The sequence below is a fragment of the Vombatus ursinus genome, unplaced genomic scaffold, assembly GCF_900497805.2.
Source record: "Vombatus ursinus unplaced genomic scaffold, bare-nosed wombat genome assembly UNPS02014825.1, whole genome shotgun sequence".
Lineage (NCBI taxonomy): Eukaryota > Metazoa > Chordata > Mammalia > Diprotodontia > Vombatidae > Vombatus > Vombatus ursinus.
In genome coordinates, this window is record NW_020954603.1 from 3,157,304 (window position 1) to 3,183,072 (window position 25,769).

The 25,769-nt window shown below is 50.4% G+C and overlaps 1 protein-coding gene across 1 annotated transcript in view; it reads right to left on the bottom strand.

Moving 5' to 3' along the window:
- The window catches only part of AGBL4 (ATP/GTP binding protein like 4), a 790,143-nt gene that overhangs the window by 39,702 nt on the left and 724,672 nt on the right, over positions 1-25,769 (bottom strand). Inside the window, exons 6-8 of the mRNA XM_027837968.1 lie at positions 24,447-24,536; positions 11,322-11,436; positions 2,911-3,022 (exon numbers count right to left, since the gene is read on the bottom strand). Of these exons, the coding sequence (XP_027693769.1) occupies positions 2,911-3,022; positions 11,322-11,436; positions 24,447-24,536 (317 nt within the window). The remainder of the gene's footprint in view (positions 1-2,910; positions 3,023-11,321; positions 11,437-24,446; positions 24,537-25,769) is intronic.

Genomic DNA, 25,769 nt, shown 5'->3' on the forward strand with positions numbered 1-25,769 from the left:
TATTGTGCTATAAGAAATGATGAGCAGGCTGACTTCAGAAAAACCTGGAAAGACTTGTATGGTCTGATGCTGAGTGAAGTGAGCAGAACCAAGAGAACATTGTACACAGTAACAGCCACATTGTGCAATGACTAACATTGATAAACTTAACCCTTCCTGGCAACACAAGGACCCAAGACATCTCCAAAGGCCTTGTGATGGCAAATGCTATCCACATCTAAAGAAAGAACTATGGAGTTTGAATGCAGATCGAAGCATACTACTTGTTATTTTTTTTTCTCTTCTACTGAGTTTTGTTTCCTCTTTCTGGTGGTTCCTCCTATTGGTTCTAATTCTTACTTACAACATGACTAATGTGAAAATATGTTTAATATGAATGTAAATGTATAGCCTATATCAGATTGTGCGTCATCTTGGGGAGGGAGGTGGGGAGGAAGGGGGAGAAAAATTTTAAACTCAGCATATGGAAGTGATTGTTGATAAATCAAAATAAATTAATTAAATTTAAAAAAAAGCAATGAGTGCTCTCCCAATGAGGAATGAGATGCCTTGGGAGGTAGTGAGCTCCTCATTACTGGAGGTCTCCAAGCAGAGGCTGGACAGTCACTGATTGGGGATGTTGTGGTGAAGATTCTGCTCAGGAGGCTGTTGGACTAGATGGTGTGCTCATGCAGAATGGCACCAGTAGGTGAGTAGAGTAGAGAGCCATCTCTCTCTCTCTCTCTCTCTCTCTCTGTATTGATTTCTCTCTCTCCCTCTTTCTGTCTGTTTGTCTCTGACTCTCCCTGTCTCTCTCTTTTTCTTTGTCTCTTTCTCTCTGTCTCCCTGTCTCTGTCTCTCCCTGTCTCTGTCTCTTTCTCTGTCTGTCTCCCTGTCTCCGTCTCTGTCTCTCTCCTCTTCCTCTTCCTTGGCTCAGAGTGACTCCAGGTGGTTCTGGAAGCTGATTACTTTGGCTCCAGGAGAAGGACCCTAAAGGAGCCACAGGCCAGCCATCTGGGGCACTGGCCTTCATGGGGAAGGTAAGCAGGAACCCATCCCGGCGCTTTGATCTCCCAGAAGATCCCTGGGGGAGCTGCCAGGGATGAGGGAAGCCGGGAGGCAGGAGCAGGGTCCGTCACTGGGGCTCTGCAGCAAAGCCTGCCACTGCCTGGGCTGGAGGACGTCAGGGGGAGAAAAGCCCGGGGGTCTAGCTCCTGGGGCCCCTGCTTCCTTCTTGCCAATAAGACTTCGTTTGACCTTGGACGAGACATTTCCCTTCCCGGCTTCCTCTTCCAGGTCCACTTAGAGAATGCTATGGCAATTCTTTATTCCATCCATGTTCTGATAAAGAAGAAGGAAGACGTCCGGCCCTCACTGCTGGTGCTCCCCCCAATCTGAGGCTTCCTCCCGTTCCTCCCGCAGGCAGCCGGTCTGTATCGTTGGCGCATCATCTCTCCCTTTAGACTGAACTCCCGGAGGGCTGGGACTGTGCCTGCCTTTCTTTGTATCCCTAGCCCTTGACCAAGGGGTTAATCAGCGCTCATTGACTGACTGGATGAATCACTTTGCTGCTGTTCAGTCACATCTAATCCTTTGTGACCTCATTTGGGGTTTTCTTGGCAGAGATACTGGACAGGTTTGCCATTTCCTTCTCCAGTTCCTTTTACAGATGAGGAAACTGAGGCAAGCAGGGTAAAGTGACTTGCCCAGGGTCACACAGCTTGTAAGTGTCTGAGGCCAGATCTGAACTCAGGACTTCTTGACCCCATTGTTCTATTCGCTGCACCACGTAGATGCCCAGGATGAATCATTGCATCCTCAGAATCATCTACAGTCTCAGTTCCTGGAACAATGGTCACCCAATGAGTGGGCATCACAGCTGGACTCTAGGCCAGGTGACCAAGTCCAGGTGCTCTCATTCATAGCTCCCTCTCCCATACCCTCCCCACCTCACTGTTTAAAGCTAACCCTTGGTTTTAAGATAAACTTGAATCAATTTCCCCTGTTTTATTCAACTGGGTCCAAGCTCTGCCAGCCCCAGGCACAGAAGCTCTCCCCATGTGGGGTGTGGGTTGCTCTAAAGTAAATGGCTTAGTGTTTGAGGGATTGAATTTACAGGATAAGGGGATGGGTACCACCCAAGTACCAAGAGAACACAATTATTAAGAAGCAGCCCCCGTGGCCTTAGCCGGCCGTCCCTGGAGGGTGTGTCCCCGGAGGGTGTGCTGAACGGGGCCTGCAGACCCTGTGTTCTTTGAAGCCTCCTGCTTCTCTCTGCTCCCCTTCCTCTCCTTAGGCCCCTGGCCTTGCAGCAAACTGGCAGGACCAGACAGGAATAGCGTCTTGGGCAGAGACGATGTGGCTGTGTTGCCCTGGTCCCAGACACCCCGGCTGAAGGCATCCTCCACGTGGGTGGGAAAAGCTACGGCGTTCCCTCAATGGAGAGGCCACCCCTGCTCCCCGCCAGCCTCCAAGGCCCACATCTCAGGGCCACGGCATGCCAGCCGTGTGGAGTCTTCAGGGACAGAGGCAACAAGTCCACATTTCTCTGGGTACCATCCCTGGTGGCATGTCCCAAAAGAGCGTTGTAATGAGAGCTGGCCATCGGGGGCTTGGACTCATGGTCTGAAGGAGCTATGCAGAAATAGCTGAGCTTGGTGCTCCCTTTCCAGGGTGGCCAACGCCTAGGTGAGCTCTCCCAGGTCTGGCCCTACGTTGTTCCCTCCCCAGCATCTCAGGCCCTCTGCCTGAGGGGCCATGAGATCTGAGATCCCTCACTGACATCTCCTCCCCCTTCAGCTGAATCTGCCTCAGTGCTGGCCAGAGTTCCTGGCTGTGGTTTTGTCCCAACAGCCAGCACCCCCATCCCTACTCCTACCCCTGCCCCATCCCAAGGCAGAGGGAACATAGCTCTGATCGGTTATCACTCACCGGGTCATTGTGCATCTGGATAATGAGCTGCTTCACCCCGTACAGAGTCGGGTGGGCCCACGGGGAGGGGTCCAGCCAGTGGCGATTCAGATCAAACCCCATCAGGGAGCACCTGGGAAAGAGCCAAGAGAAGCAGTCAGGCAGGGCCTGGGAGAAGAAGGTCAGTGGGGCACAGAGCGGCAGCACAAGAGGGCAGCCAGAGCTTTACCCTGGAGTCTCATGGCAACCCTGGGAGGGAGACAAGGGGAAACTGAGGCACAGAGACAGAAAGGACTTGTCTAAGGTCACTAATAAGTGGTGGAAGCTGGGGTAGGATCTAGGTCTTCTGACCCCAAGTTCTGGGCTCTCTCCATGATGTTATGCTTCCTTTCTAACCAGAAATAACACTAGAATAAGAGTCAGGAAGCCTAGATTTTCAATTCAATTCAGTTCAACTCAGCTCACTCCAATTCAATTAGTCACTATGCTCAGCACTAGGGCGACAGAGATAAAAGCTATTCTGAGTCAGCACCTGCCCTCAAGGAGGAGACACTCTACCAAGGAGGCCCAGCATGAACCCAAATCCGTATAATATAAGGACCATTGAGGAGTAGCAGAGCATTCTGTCAGGATGTGGGAATTGGCTTTCTTTGTCCTGAGCCCCAAAGCCTTTGGAGAAGTGGCCTGGTTTCTGTGATCCCCAAATTCGAATTGTAAGGGTAGGGTGTTGGGGGCAGCTACGTGGTACAGAGGATAGATCATCAGGCTTGGAGTCATGAAGACTCGTCTTCCTGAGTTCAAATCCAGCCTCAGACACTTACTAGTTGTGTGACCCTGGGCAAGTCACTTAACCCTGTTTGCCTCAGTTTCCTCATCTAGAGTGTCAGAGCTGAGAGGACCTTAGAATATGGAATGTCAGAGTGGAACAAGAAGTGGAGGAAGGGCCTTAGAATCTAGAACAGAGAAATGTCAGAGCTGGGAGGAACCTTAGAACTGGGAATGTCAGAGCCAGAGGAGCCTTGCAAGAGAGAATGTCAAAGCAGGGATGTGCCTTAGAATACAGAATGGCAGAACTAGGAGGGCCTTAGAACCTAAAACAGAAATGTCAGGGTTGGGAGGGGTCTTAGAACATGGAATATCAGAGCTGGGAGGGCCTTAGTTCTAGAACAGAGAAACGCCAGGGCTGGGAGGGGCCTTAGAACATGGAATGGCAGAACTGGGAGGGCCTTTAGAGTCTAGAACAGAGAAATGCCAGGACTGGGAGAGGCCTTAGAACATGGAATGGCAGAACTGGGAGGACCTTAGAATCTAGAACAGAGAGATACCAGGACTGGGAGAGGCCTTAGAACATGGAATATCAGAGCTGGGAGGGCCTTAGGTCTAGAACAGAGAAATGCCAGGGCTGGGAGGTGCCTTAGAACATGGAATATCAGAGCTGGGAGGGATACTTATAGATAACCTAATCCATCTTTAGTATTTTACAAAGGAAGTATTCTATTTAGCCAAGGCTAAGAAGCTAGTGTGGGGCTGGAACTAGAAGCCAGCTCTCCCGTCTACCGGGCCCCGTCTTTCCACTGTAGCCCAGCCTGAAACCTTCATCCATCAACACCTGAGCCCCCACACCTCCCCAGCCCAGCGCATGACAGGAGGTGAGCCGGAGCTCAGCCTGGGGAAGGGAGGGATCCAGGCAACACCAGGAGCTGGAGCAGGCTCTGACCCAGCTCCGAATTCGCTGCTCCGAGCTCACAGTCCCTGGCTGCCCCCACTCAAGAGCCTCCATTTCTCCAACAGACACAGCCGCTTCCCCAGGCTTGCACCCGCTCTGCCTTGAAGATGCTGTACACTTCCACCACGGGGGCAGAAGCCGCCTCCACACGCAGGCTGGCCATCTGGGCTCTTTTCTGGGAGCCGCAACGTGAAAGTGATTTAAATAATTGGTTTTGGCCAAGAGCTCTCGTGGGTTAGTTTCTTGATTAGACTTCCAGCCCTCAGAGAAACCTGGCTCCGGTTATAGAGGACACACAGAGAACCAGAGACGACTCATCCCGAGAAGAAGAGGCCAGGGGCTAGCTCATGGCACAAGGTGCAGATTGAGTGGGAGGCTAGGAACCAGCTTCTAATCTTGTCTGTCTTGCTAGCATGCTGGGTGACCTTGGGCCAGTCACCTCCCATCTATGTGTCATTTTTCTCACCTGTCAGAGGGTTAATAAATCCAGACTGTGAGACCTGGAAGAATACTAGGGCCATAGACTGATAATTGGGAAGGGGTTTAGAAGTCCAAGGCATTCCCCTTATCCCTCACTGAAGCCCGCTTTCCCAAACCAATGGGCATGTCAGACCATGCCTGGATTTCTTTTCCTCCACCGCTGTCTCTAGGAGGGAAGGGTCCCTTAGTCCCAGATTCTTATCTTTTCCATCCACTGTGATCAGTTTCTTTTCATTTGTGAGAATCAGATCGAGAATAAAATCTCCCTTTGTCAGTTTTTCCACCAGATGGTGACCCCAGGCTGAGTCCTGACCCTGGCCCCAGACTGAGCCTAATCCTCATCACAGACTGAGTCATTGCATGAATCTCTCCCATTTGTCACAAATGGAAACTGGGCAAGCCAGTGTGGCTGGCTCCATGCAGTCTCTCTCCATATTGAGGCAATCATCTCCTAATGACATTGGGCTGGGAAGATTGAATGTGAGTGCTGGGATGTCAGGAAAAGATCTAGAAATGGCTTCCAAACACTCTCCAGTCCAAGCTGGGGCCAACACACCAAAGCAGGGGGAGGTTTGGTTTTCTTTGAAAAAATCTCCAGATATGGAGACCTCAGAGGCCATGTAGCCCATATGCCCCATTTTCAGAAAGGAAAACTGAGACTCAGAGAGGGGCAGAACCTGGGGCAGAGCCGGCAGTGGAAGCCTGGTCACCTTTCTCACTGACTCAGTTTTTCTACTTTGTCTCCAGGGAGGGCATTGAGTGAGTAGAGGCACACCTGCAGCCTATGGCTGGCCCTGATCCCCCGCACCTTCCCAGCTTTCCCAAGTCCTGGCCAGGGTCGGGTCTACATCCCATTAGACTAGGAGTTCCCTGATGGAAGGGGTCATGCTTTTGCCTTTTTTTGTGTCCTCAGCACTTAGCCGAGTGCCTGGTTCATAGCAGGTGCTTAATAAATGCTTATTGATAGACTGACTTTCGCATCCCCAACTCTGCCAATGTGGCATTCTTGGTCGCTTTCCACACTAACTCCCTCTCCAATGCACGGCTGGAAGCAGAAGGGGGAGAGCTGGTCTCCCCATCTCCCTCGCCCCACCAAGGCTTGACTCTGTGTCCTAAGCAAACTGCTCAGGTTCTCTAAGCCCTGGCTTCCCTATCTTGCTCTCACAAAACAGGAGCAGCTAAGCCATGGAACTTGAGAGTTGGGGGGGGGGGTCATAATTCTTAGAGATCTTAGCCATAGCTTCTGACTTGTACCAGCAAAAGGAGCAGCCAGCTCTGACACAGAGGTCGGAGAACCAGGGCAGACCCAGAGACCAGAGGGAGCAGATTCGGGTCTTTGAGGTGGGAAACAAACATACCTTCCCCCAGCCAATCATCCAACAAGTATGTATTAAGTGCCTACTGTGTACCAGGCACTGTGCTAAGCCCTGGGGATACAAGAAAGGCAAAGCACAGTCCCTGCCCTCAGGGAGCTCACAATCTAACTGGGGAGACAAGTACAAACCAGGTACAGATAAGATGTATACGGGGTGAATCAGAGGTATTGCAGAGGGAAAGAACTTTAGTGGGGGGTGGGCGGGAGGGACCAAGAAAGGCCTCCTTCAGAAGCTGGGGTTTGATCTGTGACATGGAGAAAACCAGGGAAGCCAGAAGGTGGAGGTGAGGAGGGAGAGAGTGACACTCACAGGTGAGATCTGGGACAAAGGCATGGAGGTGGGAGTGCCATGTCTGAAGAACTTCAAGAGGGCCAGGATTGTTAGATTATACAATGTATTTCTTGTTTCCTTTTCAGTCCTGTCCAACTCTCCATGATGCTATTTGGGGTTTTCTTGGCAGAGATACTGGAGTGGTTTGGCATTTCCTTTTCCAGCTCATTCTACAGATGAGGAAACTGAGGCAAACGGGGTGAAATGACTTGCCCAGGGTCACTAGTGTCTGAGGCTGGATTTGAACTCAGTAAGATGGGTCTTCCTGACTCCAGGCCCTGCACTCTGTGCACTATGGTGCCACCTAGCTGCCCAATACAGCGTGTGCTATTCAGTCGTTTGAGTCATGTCTGACTGTTCGTGACCCCTTCTGGAGTTTCTTTGCAAAGATACTAGATGCCGTCAAAGGACCCATGGAAGGGATAAAAGTCTCTCTGCCCAGAATGTGGTTCTGGTTCTCAGGCATCGCGTGGGGAGCCACACCAGTCAGATTTACATGAGGTCGCAGCCCCTATTTCCACTGTCCTCCTTAGAGCACTGAATGCTAGCATCCCAAAGAGTCGTCCAGGCTTTTTATGAAGACCTCTCGTGACAGGGAGATCATTACCTCTCAAGGTGCCTCATTCCATTGTCGGACAGCTCTCGTTGTTAGTCAGTTGTTCTTTATATGTCAAGTCACCAAGGCAACCAGCATTTATTAAGCACCTATGGTGTACCAGCACCATGTGCTGGGGAGAAAAAGAAAGACAGAACCATCCCTGCCCTCTGGGAGGTTACAACCTAATGACACCCAATCTATATGGTACCAACATCGGCTTCTCTGTAACTCACATCCCATTCTTCCTAATTCTGCCCTGTAGGGTCAAGGACAGACTCGAGAACTGGAAATGTCTTTAGAACACAGGACGGAGAAGTGTCAGAGAGCCAGAATGGGACTTAAAACATAGATCAGTCAGAACTGGAGGAAACCTAAGAATACGAAATATCAAGTTCAAACTGGGAGGGATCTTAGAAGAGAACACGGGATGTCAGGACTTGGAGAGACTAGAACATAGAACACGATAGGGTACATCGCCCGGATAAGACTCCTTATTCAAATGGGGAAACTGAGGCCCATCTAGGTTAAGTGACTTGGCCAGGGTCACACAGCTAGGAAACAGTGGAGCAGGGTTTTGAACTCAAGTCCTATGACCGTAATTCTAAGACTTTAGAACAAGGATCATCAGAACTGAAAGGGGCCCTAGAGATAATTTTGAGTGGGGCCAAAATGAGTCCCCAGAGGAGGCGACTGGTCAAAGGTCACACAGCCGCGCGCTGGTCCCAACGCAGCAGCTTTTCTGCCGTCCCGTGCCCAGATTTTATTCAGAGCACGTACAACTGACATCAGCCACCCTCCCTGTGCAAACGGGGGCTCTCTATCTGGAGATGACAAGATAAATGACTTGGCTGGATCTCTCTTCTTAATTAGGTGTTTGTCATGTGTACTCCGTGGAGCCTGGGATAAGCAAACAGCCCTGGCCCTCGGAATGCATTTATTGGTCTTATTTATGTTTCTGGGCATAACAAATCGATAATTGCCAGGTAGGGCCTCCTGCTGCCGCTGCCTAACTGGAAGTTAACGACAATTACCTTTTGTTACCATAGAAATGGGGCCGGAGTCCTTCCCTGCAACAACTCTTCTCACCCCCTCCCCCCGCCCCCTCCCACCAGACCCAGCTTGGGGAGGGGGAAGGCTGCAGTGAAGCATTACCATAGTAATTGCCTCTCTGTCATCATAAAAGCAGCCAGGCCCCCAAAGAGATCTCAAGGCTGCAGAATTTCTCATCCGCCAGAAAACTGGCTAGGAAGCGGGGGCGGCGACAGAAGGGGCAGAGGAAGGAAGCACAAGGGAACCTGAGCTTTCAGAGTTAGAGGGCATCCCAGGGCCATCTTGTCCAGCTCCCACCTGGCCAAGACTTCCCTGATATGGGGTCGTCTTGCTGGAAGACCATCAGGGATGGGGGACTCACTACCTGCCCAGGCTGTGCGTTCCACTTTTGGACAACTCTTCTCATCGGGCAGCTTGTTTGCTTGATTTTTGCCTTTCAATGAGTTGAAGGTGGTGGCAGGGAGTACGGTTACTTTCAGGTCCAAGAGTTAATATTCAGAGGAGGGAGATCTCAGAGGCCAACCTCTTTCACTTACTATATTCAGTCTTAGGTTGTATTTGGGTGGCTATTGGGCTCCATGAAATCCCTGGGTTGTCAAAAGACCTCAAACAGGAAAGCAAATTTGGTGACGCTTACCTTCCCCCTGTGGCAGACGCAGGAGAGAATACGGGCAGGTCTGCAGGGTCTTTAATCTGCCCTGCTGAAGGTCCCTCTTAAACTAGCGAGGTCCCAGACCCATTAGAGTGTTAGGGTACTTCAGTGTTTGGGGAATTGCATTCATCTATGGACACGACTCATCTACAAACCTCACCTTTCCAACAGACATATCTCGCCAAGGTCACCTCATAGATCCCGTGCTTTTGGGGGTTTTTTGTTGGTCTTGTTTTTTGGGCGAGGCAATCACCCAAAGTCGCACAGCTAGTAAGTGTCAAGCGTCTGAGGCCGGGTTTGAACTCAGGTCCTCCTGACTCCAAGGCCAGAGCCTGATGAAGTCCATCCATCCCCCAACCAAGCCCTGCTTGCCTCCTAGGATCCACCCCTACCTAGGAGCATAGGGGATAGGTTTATAGATGGCGTGAAAAGATGGCAGATTTGGAGTCAGGAGACTAGGGTCTGAATACCAGCTCTGCCTCTTCATATGTTGAGGAAGACACTTTGATTCCCTGGGACTCAGTTTCTCCAACTAGACTGGAGTAGATGGTCTCTGAGATCCATTCTGATGCCACATCCATGACCCTATGAAGGGTAGAGGGGTAAGTGCCTTTCTAAAGGTCACTCAGGTAGTAAGGAGCACAGCCAAGACTGGAACCCTGATCTTCAGAGTCCAGATCCCAGGCTTCTCTATATTACGGGAGAAAGCCACAAATACCACATGCACATCACCTCCCGTGTGGAGGTGCTCCGGAATAATAACTCCAGGTCTGAGGCACTCTGTGTGTTAGCACCTGCTCATGAGCCCTCACCAACGACTGTACTTTTACTGGACAGGCAGAGGCCACATGAGCTCAAACAAAAGATGTTTACTCAAATTGGGGTTGGGGATTAGACCCGTGATTTCATTAATCCAGGGAACTCCTGGATGAGGAAACCCCCTCTACCCACTTCCACTGCTAATTTTTGTTTTAAAGAGATGTCCAGAGCACTGAAAGCGTAAGGTGTTTGCTCAGAATCCTCCTACCAGTGTGCGGCATGGGTAAGACTTCTGGGACCTAGGGCTTCATGACCCTGAGGTCAGCTCTCTATCTACCATGCCCCACTGCCTCTTTTACTCAATAATCAAAATGAAAAGAACTCTACCCCCTCTGCCATGTGCACATGGAGTACCCTCTCCCATGGGTTACCATGGCACCCAAAGGGAAGGGCACACAGGCAGAGAGCAGTCATGACTGTGGGGCGCACGTGGAGAGAACAAACATGTTCAGTGAACATATATGATGAGGCACATACCAGGGACCCTTGTGGCCAGGACAACTCACACCTCTGACAGTGCAGGGGAGCTGACATCCCTTAATGTCCTTGAGAGCAAGGTCTGAGCCGACATCTTTGTATTCCCAGAACCAAACTCAGCCTGCCAGACATAGGAGGTACTCAGAGAATGTTAGATGGAGTTGGGGCTTAAAGGAATGGTTAGATTTAGGGAGGAGACCGAAATAAAATACTCCCCCCCAAATGGCTGCCCAATCAAATCCACGCATCATCTCACTCCAGAGAGGGCAAAGGACCTGTGGTCGTAATGCCCTTGTCTCCTGAGAGGTGGGCTGACTGAGCTCTGGTATGGAAGGCCAGCCTGTTGATCAACAAGAAATGCATCTAGGCTCATAGATTTCAACACGGAGGGGTCCTGAGAGGCCCTCTACCCTAGGCCACTCATTCTACAGAGGAGAGAAACGAATCCCAGAGAAGGTGAGTGACTCACTTAGGGTCATGTGGCTCAGCAGCAGCAAAGCTGGGAGTCCAATCCAGGGCTCATTCCACGGCACCCAATAGCCTCTCACCACTGTGAGGATTATCTGTGAACTTCTCTGACCTGAGGCTTAAAGTAGCTAACCGTGTGTGTGTGTGTGTGTGTGTGTGTGTGTGTGTGTCTGGGGTTGTAGTCCCAGCTTGGCCACAAGCTGCTCTGTGACTCCGGCCAGGAAGGACATTTCCTTTATCTGAGCCTCAGTTTCTCGGTTTCCTCATCTGTAATTTGAGGGGCGGGGAATGAATACTCGGTTTGTGGGACCCTAGAACTAATCTCCACCAAAGCTGGTGCTGACCATCCCCTGGGGTCATGGCCAGCCCAAAAGCTGTGCTTTAAGATGCTTTTACGCCCTCTTCCTGCCTCCCTGAGGCTCCCATCCATGAGCTTTCCAGTGGGGTATCCCTTACCTGTAATTTCCCAGGTAGACTCCATCAGGGTTCAACATCGGTGCAATCTTAAAGACCAGGTGGTCCCGCAGGACTTGGGCAATTGGGTGGTGACTCACGAGGAAGTCAATGATCCCTGGGAAGAGGAGGGAAGAGGCAACATTAAAGGTGCTCCCCACCTGGCCAATATTGTGCCCGTCCCTGCTGGCTCAGCAGCAGAGAGGTTACCAGTTCTGGGAAAGAAACCTCTATTCTGGTGCAAAACAGAACAGCACAACAACCCTGGGAGGTAGGCGCTGTCATTATCTCCTTTTTGTCGTTGAGGAAACTGAGGCAGACAGAGGTTGAGTAAATTGCCCAGGGTCACACAGCTAGGCCAGATTTGGCGACATCAGCCAGCAGCTGGAAGAGGGATTTGGCAGGGCGCTGGACGCTGGAGGCCTTCTGGCGGCCCGCTACTCTCTCTACCGAAGTCGGATCCTGATGCTCTCACTTGGGGCTTTCACCAAAAGGGGCTGATTCCTTCATTTCATCAGGCTAAGAGTCAGGAGCTCTTGGTTCTCTTCTATCACCTCCTCAGCATGAGCGCATCTCTGCCCCACCTGGCATCTCAGTTTCCCCTGTAAGACGCGAGTTGGGATAGCTGGCCTCTAGAGTGAATTACAGCTTGGCCAATCTATGGTTGGTATGGATGGTCCCATAAGGCACCGGGACCCCTTCCCTGGGGGGAAAAGGTTTTAAGTGGCCATCTAGGGAGGCAAGTCAGAGATGGGTCAGCAGGGTCACCGGGCAGCTGAAAAGCCAATGCAGCATTGGATTGCCTTAAGAGAGATTTGGTCTGTAAGGATATAAATCCCGCTGTCCTTGGTCCTGGTCGGGCCACATCTGGGGCACTGCGCTCTACTCTGGGCGCTACCACTTAGGAAGAACCCTGACAAGATGAAGAGGGTCCAGAGGAGGGCAGCCAGAATAGGGAGGGCCTGGGGTCCACATCCTGTGAGAACCAGCTGAAAGAACTCCAGAAGAGAAGACTGGAAGTGAGGGTAGCAGAAGCAGACAGGATAGACAACATATCTTCAAATGTTTTAAAGGCTGTCGTGTGGATGAAGAATAAGAGTTTTTACTTCAGGTATGCACTGGACTAGATGTGTCTGAGATCCCTCCCGGGTCTGGGGTTCTGGGATTCTACCAATGCTTTCCTTCTCTCCACTTCCCTGGGGTTTGGCTGAGGTCAACAGCATCTCTCTGTCCAGCTGTCCAGCTGCAGGCTGGGCAGCAGATCCAGACCTTCCCCTGGCTGGTTGGGCAGCTGCCTTCCTTCTTTCATCCTCCCTCCCTGCTTTTAATAGCCGCCTAATTGGCAGGCCAATTAATCTGCTCATCTGTGAAGAGGAAATTTCGGGCACGGAGGCGCTCGGCTTCCAGAAGCCCTCTCGAAGGTAACATTAACCGGACCCGGCTTGCTGAGCACCCTGCAACATGATGTCAGGCCGCGCTGGGAGCCCAGGTCAATTACTGGACAAATTAAGCAATTATTAGCCTCTAACGAGGGCGGCTGGCATCATTACCCTTCCTGTTTACCAGCAAACTGTTATTTTCAGATGAAGACCAACAAATAAATTAGGGAATCTGCTTTGGTGTGGGCTCAGTGGGCAAAGAGATATCATGTTGGCTGTTGTCTCCTAATGGGCACTTGACCTCAGACCGGCCAGGCCCAGCATCCTAAGCCAAGCCAGATCTCCAAAGGGATATGGATCTCTGTCCACATATCATCACCCTCTACCGCCTTCATGGCCAAAACAGTCACTCATTAGTGGCCACACTCCAGGAGCTCAGCCCCTCCATACTGTTTAGCCCCAATATATCTTGTGGTTGTGGAAAGCAGCCTGGATTTAAATCACAGCACTCTCACTAGCTGGCCAGCTTTGGCTGTGCCCCTTCCAGGCCTCAGTTTCCTAATGTGTAAAAATGATTGCATTGCATTAGATATCCAAAGTCTCTTCAGCCCTAAATCCTATGACGTTCTGGGCATTTCCTAGGCTGCTCCACCTGATTCCCCTTCTCCAATTGTGACCTTTCCCTGTCTCCCCACTGGTAACCTGGACTCTGCCCCTGGCCCTGGAAGAGGTCCTTCTGTCTTATCTCACCAGGTGTGTGGCTGAGAAGCATGGGGACAATGCTGTCTCCAGAGAATTCCAGAGCAGGTGCTTCAAAACAAAATTTTGTTCAGCCCCCCCCCCCAATGCAGTGGACAGGTAGTGTGTGGTGCACTTATGACCCATGATGATGGAATGGGGGTGCAGGGAGAAGCACAGAATCTATCCTTAAGGATCCAGGTGACCAGGAAAGGGAGGGGGCCAGTCATATGATATGGTCCCAGAGGGTAGAGCCAGACAGATTTTATTCGGTAGAAGGAAAAGCTTTCTGACAAGTAGAACTGGTCCTAATTGGGGGGTGGGGCTTAGGAGCACTTGTCGGGTCTAATAATAGCTGACATTTAGAGAGCGGCTTGAAGTTGGGGAGCTGTTTTGCATACACTATCTCATTTGATGCCCACAACAACCCCATTTCCTCATTTGTAAAATGGGAATAATAATGCCCACTAGATCCCATGAGATAACACAAGCAAAGTGCTTTGTAAACCTGAAAGTGATATAGATATTCTAGCCATTGTTATCATTATTATTATTCAAGTAGGGAAACTGAGGCCAGAGAGGGCAAGAGACTTGCCCGTAGTCCCATCTGGTATGTAGCAGAGTCAAGATCTGAACTCTGGCCCTCATCTCCAAGTCTAGGGCTCCTTCAGCTGCATCCTAAAGCTCTGCATTCACATCTCTGGGAGCTGCTAGATGGGCTGAATCCGCAAGGGACAGCTCCCCCACTTCCCTTGCAGGCCTTGGTACTACTGCCCTGGCTGGGCCTGGTCATCTCTCCCATTCAGATTCCTAGGGACATCTGCAGGCGTGCAGGTCATACAAAATCAGGCATAACATGCAACACTGGGCTGAAGATGACGATGAAGGATGAAGAAGAAAAAAATGAATGGAAGGGCTTACACATGGGTTCAAAATATCACTTAAAAGTATAACATGGCAGTGGGGAGGAGAAAACAAAAACAGTGCTTTGTCTGAAAAAGATCTGGGGACTCAAGTGGACCACAAGCTCAGTATGAATCAAAGTCGAAAAACTTAGTGTGATCTTGGATGACTTAATCAAGAGAGGCAGGCCTGGTGTCCAGGGATAAGGAAGTGACAGATTCACCGTCCTCTCCTCTGGTCAGGCCACAGCCAGAGGACTGAGTCCAGTCCTGGCCACTACAGTTTAAGAAGGACATTGACATTCAGAGGATGACTACCAGCATGGTAAAGGGCCTTGAGTCCACATCTCATGAGAACCAGTTGACAGAACCAGGGATGACTATCTTAGAGAAGATTCAGGGGAGACCTAACAGCCGTCTTTAAGAACCCAAAGGGTTGTTGTTTGGCTGTAGAGGCCAAGACCAGGAGGTGCCGGCATATATGGAGTCACAGAAAGGCAGCCTTTGGCTTGAAGACTGCCCTAGGCCTTGGAGCTGTCCAAGAGCGGGAGGTGCTGCCTCTGTAGGCGGCCCTGGGGATTTGTGCTCCGGCAGGAGTTGGCTCAGGTGACCTCCAGGGTCCTTCTCGCCCCTGACATTCTGGGAGTCCCATTCCCTCGGCCATTCCCCCTGATCCCCAGAGGGGCTAAGCAGTGGAATCTGTTCATACAAACGTAACAGCCTTCCCTCTCTGCCCTCCAAGCTAATTCTTCTCTAGCCGGTGAGCTTTCTCTGGCTTCGTCTGCCCAGAGGATCCATGGGCCTTCTATAAAATGTCTTCTACTCTCCTCAGCACCTGTTTGTGCCTTCCCACCTGGCCCATAGTACCCTCCACCATCACAGAGACCCAACTGCTTCATTTTGCAGAAGAAGACATAGACCCAGAGAGGTTGTGACTTATAGGAAGTCACAGAGCAAAGACCCCATCCCTAGTTCCCTGACTCCAAAGCCTGGCTCCCTTCTGCTATGCATTCCCCTGGCTCCAGCTCTGGCGTGGCCACTAACACAGCATTTCCTCCTTCAGATTAGGATCTTCAGCTAGACCTACAACTAGAACAGATCTAGAGCGAGAAGGGCCCCAGAGGACATCCAGCCCAACCTTCTCAGTTTGGAGGTGAGGAAACTGAGGCTCGGGTGAGTGAAGTCAGCCAATCAACAAGCATTGATTAAGCCCTCACCCTGTGCTGGAAGACAAAAGCAGGGCTCCTGACCTCAGGGAGCTCCTATTCTAGCTGGGCCAATGACATGTAAATGACTAGGCATACACAAGATATATGCAGTGTAGATGGAAGGCCGTTTGAGAGGAGGGCACGAGCAGCAGGGGTGGGGATGGAGAACTGGGAAAGATCTCCTGGAGAAGGTGCTATTGGTGCTGAGTCTTACGAAGTCCAGAGGTGGGGGTGAGAAGGGGCAGCATCTCAGGCATGGTGGACAGCAGTGCCAAGGAGTAACATTGAAATGGAGGGTCAGGTGTGAGGAACTGCAAAGAGACCAGTGAGGCTGGACCACCAAGTGTATGGAGAGAAATCAAAGACAAGAAGACTGGGAAGGCAGGAAGGGGCCGAGGTGTGATGGACTCTTCAGTCCAAACAAGGGACCTTATATTTGATCCTGGTGGTAATCGGTGGTCATCGGAGTTTACTGAATGGGGCAGGGGGGTGGGAGGATGAGGAGGGTGACACGGTCACACCTACATTTTAGAAAGGTCACTTTGGCCTCTGTGTGGAGGAGTAATTGGAATGGGGAGAGATGAGACGGGGAGGCCAATTAAGAGGTAATTGTGATAGCCCAGGTGAAAGATGATGAGGACCTGAACTAGACTGTTTGGCTGGAGAGAAGGGGACATATATGACTGACATTGCAAAATTACAAGATTTGAGAACAGGCTGGATATGTGGGGTGAGTGCAAGGCTTTGAAGAGGGCATCTAGGTTGCAAGCCAAGGTGACTGAGGGGGTGCTGGTACCCTCAGTATAAAGGGGGAAGTTCATAAGAGAGGAGGGTTCTGAGGGAAAGATCATGAGTTCTGTTTTGGATGTGTGAGGGTTGAGATGTCTATGGGACATTGACTTCAAGGTGTACGAATGCAGCTTGGAAGAGAGGTTAGGGCTGGATATATGGGATATGGGAATGGATATGGGAATCATCTTCATAGAGATGATCACTGAACCAGGGGGGCTGATGAAGCTACCAAGTGACATAGTATAGGGAGAAGAGAGAAGAAGGCCCGGGACAAAATATTCCCTGGGGAAGGGGATACAGAACCAGCAAAGGACACTGAGGAGGAACAGTTAGACAGCTAGCAGAATTAAGAGGGCAGCATCTGAAAAACCCAGAGAGGAGAAAGCATCCAGGAGGAGAGGCTGATCAAAGGCCAAGAAAGACAAGGACTGAGAAAAGGAAGGAGGTGCCCTAGGAATAAGTATGGCGCCTGGGATTGACCTGAGCTTGAATCTTGGCTCTGCCGCTCACCACCAGTGAGACCCCAAGCAAGCCGTGTATCATCCTTGGGCCTCACTATCTTCACCTATAAAATGAGGGAGATGAGATGGATAATAAATAAAACGGATGAGATGACCTCTGAGACCACCTCAGTTGGCAACGAAGAGAGGGAAGTTTCCACTGGATGAGGAGGTTAGAAGCCAGAGAGAGTGAAGAGGGTTTAGAAGAGAGTGAGAGGAAGGGGGTAGAGGCAGAGGTGTAGACAGCTTTCTGAGAGCATTTAACCAAGAGGGGAAGAGAGATACCCAAAGACGGCTGATTGGAATGGATACATTGAGAGGACTGTTTTTAAGGATGGGGGAAGCATGGGCGTGTTCTTCATTAGCATCAGGGAAGGAGACATGAGATAGGGAGAGAATGAAGATTATTGAGAGAGGGGAGACGGCAGAGGGGACAATCTGCTGAAAGAGGTGGCTGGAATCAAGGCGCTGGCCTTGGCCAAGAGAACTGCCCCTTCATCAGAGGCTGGATGGAAAGAGAAGCTAAGTGGGGGATGGTGTCAGAGAGAGCTCTTGGGAAACGGCTTCAATGGTTTAAGTGAAATAAAGGAGGAGAGGATTGGGGTGGGAGGAGGGCCATGGGAGGTTTGGAATGGCAGCAGTGGAGAATGGGATGGAGAACCAATGAGAGAGAAAGGAAATCTTGGCCAAGGCCACTCATGTCCTAAGTGGCAGGTAAAGAATTCCAACTCAGATGCTCTGACTCCAGATCTCTAAATATTCCATGCTTGTGAGATCCTGGGAGTCAGGGCAGAGCTGGAAGCAATGAGGGGGAAGAGAGAAGGAGGTTTGACATGAGGTTGAGTTCTCTAAGCATCAGAGATATTGGGTTACAGAACAGTCAGCCTTATGAAGTAGTGAGCTCCCTGTCACTGGATATATAAGTCTGGTGCACTCCCCGTTAGGCTGGCTTCATACCATCTAAGATCCCTTCCATTTCAGAGATTCTGAGCTTCTATGATTTTAGCTAGGGTTTTAGCTGCGATTCCTCCATTGGTAAAATCATAGTCCATAGGAGCATAGGTGTTAGAGCTAAAAGAGATGCTAGTGGTCAGCTAGTAGCCCGCTCATTTAACAGAGGGGGAAAAGGGCCCAGAGAGGGACAGGCCCTTGCCCAAGGTCACAGAGGTGAGGAAGGGGCAGAGCTAGGCTTTGAGGCCCAGCCTAGACTAGACGTCCTCTGGGGCTCCTCCCAGCTCTGACAGCCCAGGACTCTACCTGACCTTGAAAGGCCTCTCGAGTGCTAAGATTCAGAGACAGCTTAGCACGTGGGGTCCTAGACTAGCGAGTGTTCTGAAAAAAGCGCTGTGGAGACTGGCCGTCCCCCAACAACCCCAAGGTGTCCTGGAGCCCAGAACCAGCTGCTTTCCTCTGGCTGTCTCCGAGTGCTCCCCCTCCAGACTTCATCCATTCGCACAACAGCCGGCCAGACAGGTAGGGGGTGGGAATTGGGCTCCCAGACAGATGGAAGTGGTGAGGACAGAGGCGCTCGCTGGCTGCCCAAGGTCGTCTTATCGGGGACTTAGCGGGGAGAGGGAAGCTCCAATTGCCTGCCATACTGAGCCTCGCCACAACTCCCGCTCTCAAAGTGATGGAAAAGGAGGCAGCGTGGGCCGTGGCAAGGGCCCTAGGCTCGGTACCGGAGGCCATGTTTGAACCCTGGCTCTTCCATGTGCCAGCAGTATACCTCACAGCCTGTCCTTCCTCCTCGTCCTCAATTTCATCCTCCATGAAAGTCAGGGGCTTGGACTCAGGGGCCTCTGAAAATCTTTTAATCCTATTAGTGAGGATGGGACTGGGGTGGGGATGGGGCATATTGAGGATGTTTCTTTAGCTGCGTGGCATGGGCCTAGCCCTGTCACTATTGGCTTTCTGGGCCTCAGTTTCCTCATCTGCAAAATGGGGAAAAATAACAGTACCTCTCTCCCAGGGTTGTTATGAGAATCAAACGAGATAATAATTGCGAAGGGCTTAGCCAAGTGCCTGGCACATAGTAGGCACCATATAAACGTTAGTTATCATTATTGTGATTATTATTATTACCATTAATACGTCATGAACCTTTTGCTTGGTCCTTGCCCTCTGACCACAAAGAGCCAGGGTCAGAGGCAAACACAGTCTTCCTAACAGCTTTAGACTGGGAATGAAGGGTGATCAGTGAGAGAGGCTGAGCCTGAGAAGGGCTAGAGGCAGAGAGGATGGAAATCAAGGACCAGGTTTAGATTCACAGATGACTGAACCGTCGCTCAAACTTCTCCATTTTACAGAGGAAGAAATCAAGGCCCAGAACATGCAGAGGATTTGGTCAGGGTCACATAGAAAGTCACTGACAGTCAGAATTCAAACCCAAGTCCCCTGACTCCTAGCCCAGGCCATAGTCCAGGTTGCTAAACAGGCAGCCAAGGAAAACACAGATCTGAAATGGCTGGTCCTACCTGTTAGAGATCCAACTCCACGAACACATTTTGCAGACCTGGGGTGATGGGGAGCTCATTACCTCCTGTGGTAGACCATTCCCCTTTGGGGTAGGTCTCCTAAGTAGGCCTCTCCTAACCCTGTTGTTCCTATTTCTGCCCTCTGAGGCTGGGCAGAATACCCAGGGCATAATGATAATTGCACTAGAGGCGAGATTGGGTGATCAGGGTACACATGCCAGCTTGGAAGCTTACTGGCCATGCCATCCTGGCCAGGTCACTGCAAGGATTTTATCCCCATTCTATAGGAGAACCAGCTGGGGTTCAGAAAAGGCGATTTAGTTTATAAGCACTTTGGTAACAAGTCAACAAGCATTTACTAAGTGCAGGGGATGTAGACAAATACATCCCCAGAGCTGTCATTCTGCTAGAGGGGAGAGGGGGAAGAGAAGGAGACAGTAACAGAGATGGGTCATTAACGTGAAGAACACAGCACACACACGTGCCTCTACTCTTGTGAAGGACGTCTCTATGATGGAAATGGAGGGGCAGCTTTGCTGGCCTTGTTCCGTTGGCCCTCCGTAAAGCAAGCTTGCCAAGCCTGAGATGCGGTCTAAGCAGGAAGCAGCTATGTAAAGTTGCCCCTGTGATGAGAGGTTGGGGTGGGGGATTTCTCTCTCTTCCCCCCAGCCCTCCCACCTCACCATCAGCAGAGCTGCTCAAACCGTAGAAGATGACACACCCGGCAGGGAGCAAGAGAGACAGAGACAGAAACACAGAGACACAGAGGCGCAGAGAGACACAGAAAGATACAAAGAGACAGAGACAGAAACAGAGAAAGTCATTGGAGGTTACTGCCAGGAGCATGAGGAGAGAGACAGTTATGAATTCAGGGAGAACTAGTCCTGGTGGTTGGGAGTTGAGCTGGGGACATGAGCAGACTCAGGTAGCTCAGCTGAGTAACCTGCCTAGCAGAGACCTACTCCAAATTGAGATCATGGATGGAGGTATGAGTTGCCTTGGCCACGTATATTCATCACACATGTGCCTTTCCATATAGTGTGTGCCCACTATAGGCAGCAAACTCTGCATATTTGTAGGAGAGAGTGCCCCAGGTCAATGAGGGGAAGATGGATGTTGGGCAGTTACTGTTCTTATCATGCTCCTTTAGTAAAATCCCTTTGCTTTTTAGCTAATTGTGTCTAGTGGCTCCCTACTAAAGGTAAATGCACCGGTAGGGGCTCATAATGTCATAACTAGACTCTCCCCCTGAAGGCACAAAGGACCAAAGGTTTTAGAGCAGAAAGGAATCTGAGATTATTCAGGCCAACACCCTTATATTACAGAGGAGAAAACTGAAGCCCAGAAAAGGGATGGAAACTTACCCATGGTCACACAGGGAGCAAGGGTTAGAGGTAGGATCTGAAGCCATGCCTCTCTTTTTTCAAGTCTGGTCCTCTAGTCACTGGGTCACCCTGCCTGTTTTCTCTAGCACGTGACCGAGGTCTCACTGAAAGGGGCCTGGTCAGGGGAAGGGAGCAGTCAGGCCTGCCTGCCTGCTTCAGGAGGTGGGGGTGGGAGAGGAGAGCCCACACCAGACAGTCACGGCAGGGCCCCTTTAAATAGTGTTGAAGCCTCGGTTTCCGGATCATTACCTTCAGGCTGCAGCATGGGGCGGCTCTGAGACGCTGACAAGCAGTGGGACTGTGAGTCACGAGGAACATATGGTCCGAGTGACAGGAATTCAATTCTGCCAACTTCCCCAGCCCCCTGTTGGGATAATCGAGGTCTGCCCAGCCTCACTTCATTTTCAAACTTAGTGCTAGAGAGCTAGAGGGACCAGAGGGATCCTCTGGACCGACCCCTATGTTTTACAGAAAGGGAAAGTGAGGCCAAGAGAGGCAAAGGGACCTACTCAAGGTCACACAGACAGTAGAGCCAGTATTTGAACCTAAATCCCTTGTACCTCTTACAGGCTAAAGGGACCTTGGAGCACAGAAAGAATGGGAGCTAAACTGTGAAGTACTCTATAAACCGTAAAGTTCTTGTAAAGAAAAAAAGAAAGAGAAAAGAAAGAGAAATGAGAGGGACAGGCCCTGATTCCCACAACCTGGAATCTACTGGGCTCTGTCAAGTAGCGAGTCTTGCCTGAATCTTCTCTTCTCCTGATGACGCATTCCCAGTTCCTTCAACCTACAGGAACCCAAGGGTCCTAACTCCTATTCCAACACTCTGTTCTCACTCCTGGCTGCCTCTCTGTCTCTGAAACTAGTTGCACAAATGCAATCAGAAATTGCTTTGGTGCCTGTTGTACATAGAGAGCTGGGGTCTGAATTCCCAAGATTAGGTATTCTGTATTCAGGTCAGGGTCACCTCCTCTAGGAAGCCCTCTCTGATCCTACCCCTTCCCTCATTGCTGATCGCATCAAGCAGGAATGTCTCCTTCCTCCCTCTTTCCCTTGTAGGGACCTCCACACTTTTTAAGAGGCAGCCCCATCACAGAAGAATGGGATTTTTAAGAGATCCAGAAGGGATTTCACAAGGCATTTTTCCCAATTCACACCAGATGTAGGAGTCCCCATCCTCCACTCATGGTACGGTAGAGAGAGGGCTAGGTTGAGAGTCTGAGGACCTGAGGCTGACCTCGAGCTCTGCCACAAATAGCCCTTGTGACCTGGAACAAGGCCAATGAATTCTTGGGCGCTTAGCCTGAGAAGACTCAGGTAGAAATTGGTGGTTGTCGGGTTATGTGACCAACTGTCTTAGGGAAGAGAAATCCTAGGGAAGATTCATTTTGCTTCAGCCCCAGAGAGCAAAACCAGGATCCCTGGTGGAGGGAGAGTAAGGAAAGGTGTTGCAAAGACACCAACTTAGGCTGGATGCTGGGAAAGACTCCCTAAGAATGGGGCTGCCCCATGAGGCTTGGGAGCCTCAAGGAGGAGGAGCTGCCCTCCAGGGAGAGCTCCAGCAGAGGCTAACTGGCCACTTGGGGATGGCGCTGGCAGGATTCCTGACCCGATACAGATGGGCTGGACAAGATGACTTGGGGCTTTCTCCAGTTTGGGGATTCTGTGATTCTGAAGTTCAAAAGTGACTCGGGGGGCAGTGGAGGCAGACCTCTAATCGGAACAGTATGGAAAAATCGGCTTTCCTTTACGCCCGTGGTGGGAAGAACCTGAAAGCTTATCTCCTCCCTTCCCCCCCCCCCCCCATAAAATATGGAGCAGAGAATATCAGGGCTGGGAGAACTGGGAGGGCCTTAGAACAGGGAGTGTCAGGGCTGGGAGGGGCCTGAAGATAAGAGATGTCAGAGCTGGGAGGGGCCTGAGGATAAGGGACTGTCAGGGCTGGGAGGGGAGCTTGAGGTACTATGGTTATGATCTTAGATGCTCCAGGAAGGTGAAGGAATGCCTAGGCCTGGATCCCAGAGCTGGCCCGGCCTCCCCTAGTCCTTGGCATTCTTATTCCCTGAACCTGTCTCCAGTTCCAGCTCCACACCATGACCCTTCTTTGCGTTTCTGAAGACTATCTGCCAGTGACACCCTGGCATCAGCTCTTCTGGATTGTTCTTGGTAAAGGGAATCACTGTCTTCTACCTTTCCTATTCTTTACTTCCATTTTCGGGGGAAAAAAAAACCACTGCTTCACCCAACCATCCATCCATCCAGGGAAGACAAAGTCACACGCCCTTGAGCCTCAGAGCTGACCATAGAGGTCATCATATCTAACCTCTACTTGAATGGGAATCCCTTTTATAATATACCTGACAAGGAACTCTGTCTGTCTGGAGACCTCCAGTAACGGGGCGCTCACTACTTCCTGAGGCGGCCAGCTCATTATACTTTTGGACAGCTCTCATTCTTAAGAAGCTTGTCCTGACACTCTTATTCCCAAGGGGCACTGCAGTTCCAATGAAAGTCTTTGAGCTCCACGCCCACCATGTCACGTGTGACCCTATAAAGTTATTCCCCTCTGGGGGCCTCGGTTCCATTTCTTGAATGAAGCCTTTGGTGTGGATGACCTCCAAGGTTCCTGCCACCTCGACATCCTATTAAGCCTCTGGAAATGAATCCCCGTAGACCCTAACTCTGCTCTCTGCATCTCCTCCCTCTTGTCCCAAGTGTTCACAGGAAGCTGACGGCAGGGTTTTTATCCCTGATGAAGGGATAAATGAAGGGCCTGATGCTCAGAGATGTTAAGTGTCTTGCCAAAGGTCACACAGCAAATGAGCTATGAAATTAGAGACGGAGCAAGGCTGCCAGGCTCCCAGAGACTATTTCCAGTGACATTATTTGTCCAAAAAAGAGAAAATAGCTGGGCAGTGCTGAGTTTATGACTTGGTTCGCAGAATTTTTTAAAAACAGCATCAGAGAGTTGGAAGGGACCTGTGTGGGCACTGAATCGAATTCCTGCCCTGGGTAACGAGTCCTATTTACAATACCTCTCAAAAATGGTCATCCATTTGAAGACTTAGAGTGATAGCTTAAAAGCTGCCCATCCCATTTTTGGACAGGCCTTGTTCCTTTCGGTGATTATCTAGAGAATGAAATGATGCAGCCTAGAATAGAAGCATTGCTGGGGAGGGGGTTTGGGGATGGCTTGTCATCATCTGAGCCTACTGGCAGATTTGTATCTTATCCATTGCTGGGATATCACAAAAGGATCAGGAAAAAAGACTCAGAATATTTAGCCTCCAGAAAAGAAGAACTGGGTGAGGGATAGGGGGTGGGGGGTGGGAGGACACATGAGACCCATCTTCAAATATCTGAAGGGCTGTCAGATTGAGGAAGGATTAGCTTTGTTCTGCTTGGCCCCAGAGAGAAGAAACAGGCTTGGCAGGAAGAAGTTATAAGGAGGGAGATTTTGGTTCAATGTTAGAAAAGAGTTTCTAGCCATCAAAAAGTCCGACAACAGAACAGACTGCCTTGATAGGTAGTGAGCTCTCCATCATTGGAAAGAGGAGTCTGTAAGGGAGACTGTGGCACTGGACGGTAACTAGACGCCCCTGGAAGGCCTCTTTTGTTCTAAAATGTTAAGCCTGTGACTTTGTCCCACGCTGAGCTGTTCCAGAGACCTGTGATGGAGCGTCAAGAACATGGCAGAGAAAAGGAGGGGAGGGGGCACGGGAGGAGCTCCTGGGGCCCTAGGACACTCACCCTGGCACACAAAGGAAGAGGGGGTCTCCCCAGGGTGGATTCGGCCAGTAATGAAAACCACCTTCTGCTCGGCTCCATCATGGAGGTTCCCTGCAAGAGGAAAAAGAAGAGACGTCAGGCAGGCAGGGCCAGGGGATGCCCTGAATGGTGGATCATGTGGCCAGCAAGGATGCAGATGACCACCAATGGTGCAGTGGATAGAGTCTGGGGTCAGGAAGACTGGAGTTCAAATCCAGCCTCAGACACTTGCTTCGTGCAAATCACTTAACCTCTGTCTGCCTCAGTTTCCTCATCTGTAAAATGGAGATAATAACCCCAGGGAAGTTGTGAGGATCAAATAAGGTAATATTTATAAAGCCCTAGCACAATGCCTGGCATGTAGTAGGCACTATATAAATGTCGAATTTGAGGTCAGAAAGGTCAGAGCTTGATTCCTACTTGCAGATACTCACTAGTTGGCTGATGCTGGGCAAATTACCTCATCTCCCTCAGCCTCAGTTTCCTGATCATGTCCCACAGAGTTATTGTGAAAAGCAAACTCAATAACATTTAAAATGCTTTGCAAACTTTCTAGAAATGTCAGATAGTATTCTTCTTGTTAGTGTTTCTTGGAGTCTCCTCCCGCCATTATCAGCGGAATCCCCACCTCTTCCTCTGCACACCTGCCTCTCCTTGCTGGGAAGAGCTTTGGGGGACATCTACATTTAGGGGTCAGCAAGAGGACGAGAAGGTTGGAAAGAAGATGAGAATGAAGCAAAGAGCTTCTCAGAGGGCACTCATCCACAGATTCAAGTTACCAAGAGGTCAAAAAGGGTGAGGCCTGAGAAGTCATGGACATCCTCAAAACTTGGGGAGCAACAGTCCTCCCTCTTCATCTACCCTCTCCATCTCCTTGCAACAGGTTTCTGTCCCCACAACTCTACTGAAACCACTCCCCTACAAGATACTAATGATCTCCTGACAAACAAATCCAATGACATCCTCTGTTCTAAGCCCCTCTCTGCCATTCCCTGTTCTAAGATCACTTCCAACCCTAACATTCTCATTTCCATGTTCTAAGGTCTCTTCTACCTTTGACATCCATTCACTTGTCTATGTTCTAAGTTTAAGGATGGGATTGATTGAGTAAATCCATCCAATTACCCCCATCCTATTTAAATAAAATAATAAAATTCTAGTCCCAGTTACCACAACCAAGGAATGTGTCTCAGCTGAATCAAATCAATCAAAGGCACTGCAACCAAGTGTGAAAAGGTTTTGATTAGATTAGCTGTCTCTGATGAGCCGGAGCGACCATGCAGAAAAGGAGTCTCCAGGTTGGGT